The sequence below is a fragment of the Haliotis rubra genome, unplaced genomic scaffold (assembly GCF_003918875.1).
Source record: "Haliotis rubra isolate DU_JTF1 unplaced genomic scaffold, ASM391887v1 Scf90, whole genome shotgun sequence".
Lineage (NCBI taxonomy): Eukaryota > Metazoa > Mollusca > Gastropoda > Lepetellida > Haliotidae > Haliotis > Haliotis rubra.
In genome coordinates, this window is record NW_025767635.1 from 342,965 (window position 1) to 348,964 (window position 6,000).

Consider the following 6,000-nt stretch of genomic DNA (forward strand, 5'->3'; position numbering starts at 1 on the left):
AGGGTTCAAGTAAAACACACTCCCTTATAAAAATTGTAAATATTCATGAATATTCGGTTCTTATGACCACGAATAACGAATTGAATTCATGAAGGGCTACGGTTCGATTCTTCGAATATGCGAGTGAATCGTTACAGCCTTACTAAATATACAGGAAGCACACTCAGGCCTGAGTGCCTTAGGATACCTTCAGTGAATAAAGAATAGTACTGTTGAATGCTTTATCAAGAGGCACTAGTCCATCCCAAGATTGATCTGGTTACCAACGGCTCTGGAGATCTTACTCCAGAAACTCAATCAAACATCATTTTCAGTTCAAGTCAAGCTCAACGTCATTGAAAAATAGAATCTTTTCAAAAATAGAAACCCAAATCCTAGCAGACAGTCTAGCGGACCATATCAGAGAAAATCCCTTGCAGAACCTTGTCGTCAAGACCTTTAGTTATAGGCATTAGCAGTTGGTGAATCACAGTGCACTTATACAGTGGTCATTAAGAACTATTTCTGAACTTCATTTACCTAACTGAAATCTCGGTAATGGCAGATATTTGGGTGATGGTGGTTTCATCTCTATGCTTAGAAAGAGAAAAGAGGTGGTATATTGTAGATGCACAGCCAACGACTCTAAAAGAACTAGGGCTATCCATTGGCCCATTAAAAAAGATTAACTTTGTAAGTTTTGATGACAAAATAAAATTATATTTTATCAAAGTATTTACTGTTAGAATTTAGCGATGACATCATTTTCATATCAATAGTCACAAAAAGTAAAAATATTATTTTTATACTTGTCCTGATTTGTACTATTCACTTGTCTCTCCTTCAGGGCAAGATATGGTAGAAACCATGGACAAGGAAGAGCCATGTCAGTGTTATCCCTATCTATAAACACTGGACAAAAGGGACAGCCACGTCAGTGTCATCCCTGTCTGTAAACACTGGACAAGGCAAAAGATAAGAGTATAAAAGATGATGATGTCACTGTACCTGTCACTATTTGCAAGTTTCTCGAATTCTCTGACAGTCAGTGATTTCTTCTGAATGTTGAACTGTGTATACAGCCCTTGACAGCCGGTCACCATCTGTGTGATGGGGGCAGGGATGGTGATGTTGACATCATCATAGCCATTCCTCCGTGGCTTCCACTCCGGGGGAGGAATCACCTGTTACACAGTGAGGTAAGACTTTTCTTAACACAAACAGAATGTACCTCTTTCCTGTGGTAATTACAAAATAATCATTAATGTTAGGTCAACCCTGCAAAATGTTGTCTACAACAGTAGCATGTTACCTTGGCCAGGCCCGCCTTGTGAGCCCCCTGTGACTCAATGTATTCCATGTATTTTGGGAAGTTGCTGAACTCCTCCATGGTGGGTCTGAACACCATGATCTTGGGAATACTGCTAGATCCGCCACTGGATCCTCCACTAGACGTTCCACTCGTTGCACTCGATCCTCCACTTGACGACTCCATGTTGCCATCAAACACAAACAAAACTCGTCCTGAAACAGAATGCAACAGCTCAATCAAAACATTATTACTAACAAATTAGCATGTGCACATTCAATATATCTATGTTGATGGCATATACGATAAGCGAGGAGTGAGCGAGTTTTACGACGCACTCAGCAATATTCCAGCTATATGGTGGCGGTCTGTAATGATGAGTGAGTAAATAGATACAAGGCTCCATAGTTCACCTTACTTAAGAAGAATTATTTTTTGTCAAGTTATAAATCAGAATGAATTTCTATGAGAAATTGTTGAGACACTGTAACGGGCAGTATGAAGCCTCAGCTCCAAAACAAACAGCAAATGGGAGCATGTGAAGGTAGCTGGACCAACAAGGACAAAGTCACTCATATCCACCATAATGGTAGAGACTTGTCTTGAAAATTTCAACAAGTTATATTGGTTGAATGTCAAATGTAATGATATTTGTCGTGCAATTTTCTTCCACAACAAACTTGGTGACACACATGAGCAGCGCGATCAGCCTGTGACACTGACACAATGTAATTTCCAAAAAAAAAAAATCATACCATTAAATCTTCCTCTTTCTATTGCGGAAGGTGCTGATACTCTTCCAGAAATCGAATGTTTGCTGTATCACGAGCATATAAGTTCAAAAGCATCATGTTATTCAGTCTTTTCTTGTAAAATCTATTACACCTTGCTGTGTGTATTCTGTATAGGACACTGAAGCCCTGCTCAGCAGGGTTTAGTGTGGAGAATCGGAAACCAAATCCACTATCGATTATCGGAGGACTTGTGAAGAATGATTGTTGATTATAATCGAAATATATAAATTTTCAATCTGTATAAGGCAATGCAATGACCTTTGTGAGAAACAGATAAGTTTAGGATATCACAGAAGCGAGACCTGACATTATACACCACTGATTAGCCTGATTATTGTGAGTACATTATCCTTGAGTCAAGGACACCTATACGAGTTATTGCAAATGTTGTAATGTGGAATAAAATGCTGCGTGCAGTATATTGGCAACGGTAGCTACTTCAATAACTTGGCTAAAGTTGACATGAAAAGTAAACAATCAGGTGTTGATGACTTGCTCTGGTGTAGGTTACTTAGACGAACTCATTAGTCAAGCTAAGCTTCAAACTGTCCGAGTTCGGTCATCTACCTTGCAAATTGAAATCCCCCCGTTATTCACCATATGTGTACGATTCTACCTGAACAGGTTGGATACGGATCTCCGGGTGTACAAAATGTCCAGTACCCCTTGTGCCGACGACTCATATGCATATAACATTCTATGAATCCCGTAAATGTCATATTAACGCTTACAAGACTTGTAGAGAGTCATTCCACATGATACATTTATTCATGACAAAGTAACTAAAGTTTAGACATTTCAATGTCAATTACCAACAGTCAATAAACACCTTGCAGTCGTATCTTTCACATCTACTACTATACGCGTACTGCCCAACGCTTATGGTAGTAAGAAAGTAGTTCCACTCGCGAGAGCCGATGATTATGCCGTGTTTCAAACTATTGAGAAAAGCGGTAAACCAAGTCAAAATCTGTTTAAATGACAGAATCTTATGAAATCAACACGTCTCTATTGAAGTTGCTCACCATAGTCACGTTTTAAATATCAAAAATCAACAAAAACACAAATGAACAGCTATTATCATCACCCAATTTCGACTTCCGTCTCACGGACAACAATATGGCGTCAGGTGCCGACAAGATGGTGTTGACTTCCAAAAATATACTAACTGAGATATTACACATCTCTGACAAAAATCAAGCAATGTCAGATTTTAAAACGTTGCAATTAATTGACATAGAATCCAAAAAAGGAAATAAACCATACAGATAGAATCAGACATTCACCGAATCACAAAATTTGTTGGGTTACTTATCGGTTCACATGAGAAGAAGTGACTGTCAGAGGAGGGTGACGGAGACACTACCTCTGCAGGCACAAACAACAAGCCCTTAACAGCGCCTTTGAATACACTATCACCAAGTATAGACATGGAGAAAATTGTCTTTATCCTCTAATTAATGAAACCTACCTCAAACGTTTCAAAACACTAGATTTTCTTCCACACTTTGTTTGCTACGTGCAGTTTGCATGTTTTGACCGCAATGTTGCAATGATATTTATCCTTCCGCTTTGAGAAATAGTCCCTTGATTTTTGGATAGGGGAAGTGCTCTGAGTAGTTGATTTGAAAGTGTATTTTCATGTAGAACGCTAAAACCCCACCTTTGCAGTATACAGTGTAAGGATAAAATGCACTTTCATAATCGCAAACTGCGCAGGAATCTTCAGTGGGAAAAAAACACAAATCGCATATCATTATGCTCAGCTATTTCTATAGTCTGTTCCGAAAATATCATAACTGTCTGCTTAGTAAACAATATGTGTGGAAAAAAACGTTTGAATCTAAAGTCCTGAAATTGGGATAAATTAGTCAGTATGACAAATACGTTCCTTACATGTCTTCCTGAAAGCAAATTTAAGTCTTATGCATGTTAAGAGCGTTTAAGAGCGTGCATCCCGTAGCAAATAGGTCACACACGTATATTGTGTACATAAAAGTTTCTAAACTGAACAGGTATTGTAAAATGCAGACTAAAAGCGATGAAGATACTAATTAAAACAAGGAATTGTTAATCGTGTATCTTATCCACATGTTCTGGGTTATATGCATGTGAATCAGATTTACAAGCAGCTTCCATGTCATTTGGCAGTGGGTCAATACTGCCTTATGGGATAGGGGATTTCCAAGCTGAAGATAATATTGTCAGGGACACATATTGCAGGAGATATTTTTCAAGTATAAGCTATTTTATTAAATACATATCGGTCATAGGTGACCTCATGGTTTATTTCGTTATGTCACCACATTGTGTGAAACTTACGACGTCACAATCGACGTCGTAAACGTTTGCTAATGTTCGTAAAATTTATTGCAATATTTAATTGATAAATATGATGTGTAAGCGGTTTATTAAGTATTAAGGGTTTACATACCAGTTGTATATACACATATAAAATCGACTATTCCTCTAATCTGAGGATGTTCTTATAATCGATGATTATTAACAGTGTATGAAATAAACCAAAAAACCCAGTCAGACATCAGGGCTGGTAACTTCAAAATGTTACCAGCCCAATATGGATTTAACCAGACCAGACACCAAGATATGTATGGAACATCTAAAAGTTTTACCAGATCATCGGGCTGGCTGGCTGTAAATTTAGACCGTCCTTCAGAGATGTAGCCCGTCTCGGGCAGTCGGACGGGCCTTATTTCATACACTGTTATTAAGCGTACCTGGGTCCAATATGTGTTTCACTTTCATCCTGATCGAGATACTCAACCCATGAACATTCGGGGCTTCGAACCCAAGTCTCATTACTGACGCAGAGCAAGATAAATGCGTTATAATGTAGTATCGGATGTGGGGTGAATGTTGGTGGGTGGCGCACACACAGCGCTACTAGTGTTTACACATGACAGCCAAGTATGTTTTGTACATTGATAACAACCATTCAATAGGAATGTTCAGTAACCCGCTGTGTGGCAATGAATTTAGCATTCACTTATGCGGTCAAGGATCATCGGTTATTCTGGATAATGAAACCCTCATCACATCCAAAAGTGCCACACAACTAGATAAATCGTAGTGATCCTCCAGAAGTCATCTATATTACTGTCCACAAGTTATGTGTGAAAGCAAGCTGACCAGACAAACTGAGGCAGAAGGACAAAAGGACCTTGTGGCTTTCGCGGCGTTAATCCTAGATCATAAATATAATCATAAAAGGTGTTTGAGTACCTACGTGAGGCAGCTAGTTTGCGTGATCTGGACTTTTCTTCACGAACAATTCAATTAGATTTCTTGATTTTACATAATGAATATATCCTTATTTGATACCCATTATTTACGGTAACATGGATTAGCTAATAGCGCATTGCCGGGAGAGCCACATTCATACGATCACTCAACCATGCCCATTGCCGGTTGAGCCACACTACTTTCAACTCTATTTTTCTTAAATGTGGCTTTCCCGATCTATAACCTGTGCAGGGTGTATGCGCATGGGTCAGAAGCTGGCCTGACCCAGTAGGGTGGCTCTTGTTAATGAGTAATTACATAAGTGCAGGGATACATTTAACTCAGCAGGTTTGTTATATTTTATCTGTAAAGATAAAAGCTGACACCTATAAACTATTCAATCGCTATATACAAATACTTAAAAGTGAAACTTAAAAACTGTCAGGCTAATAATGCTTTAAACCTGACTTGGCCACAGCAGAGCGTAGATACACTGGACAAGGCAAGATGCTACCCCGTTCGAGGATGCCGAGAAGTGAACGAGACAAACAACGTATCTTCAGTCCTCTGCTGAGAGCTGTGGGCTTTTGGTGACGAGGCTCTGAGCAATATTCACTCAGCCATTTGTTTACAGGGATACATACACTTTGGGGTTTGTTGTCATTTTTTAAACAT

The 6,000-nt window shown here is 38.9% G+C and overlaps 1 protein-coding gene across 2 annotated transcripts in view; it reads right to left on the bottom strand.

Moving 5' to 3' along the window:
- The window catches only part of LOC124263971, a 36,995-nt gene extending 33,331 nt beyond the window's left edge, over positions 1–3,664 (bottom strand). For both annotated transcript variants that reach the window (XR_006895004.1, XM_046698701.1), the window contains exons 1-3: positions 3,554–3,664; positions 1,292–1,503; positions 988–1,163 (exon numbers count right to left, since the gene is read on the bottom strand). Coding sequence is in view for 1 of the 2 variants with exons in the window: in XM_046698701.1 (XP_046554657.1) it covers positions 988–1,163; positions 1,292–1,474 (359 nt within the window). In the remaining variant the exon portion in view is untranslated. The remainder of the gene's footprint in view (positions 1–987; positions 1,164–1,291; positions 1,504–3,553) is intronic.
- Between the last annotated feature and the right edge of the window lie 2,336 nt (positions 3,665–6,000).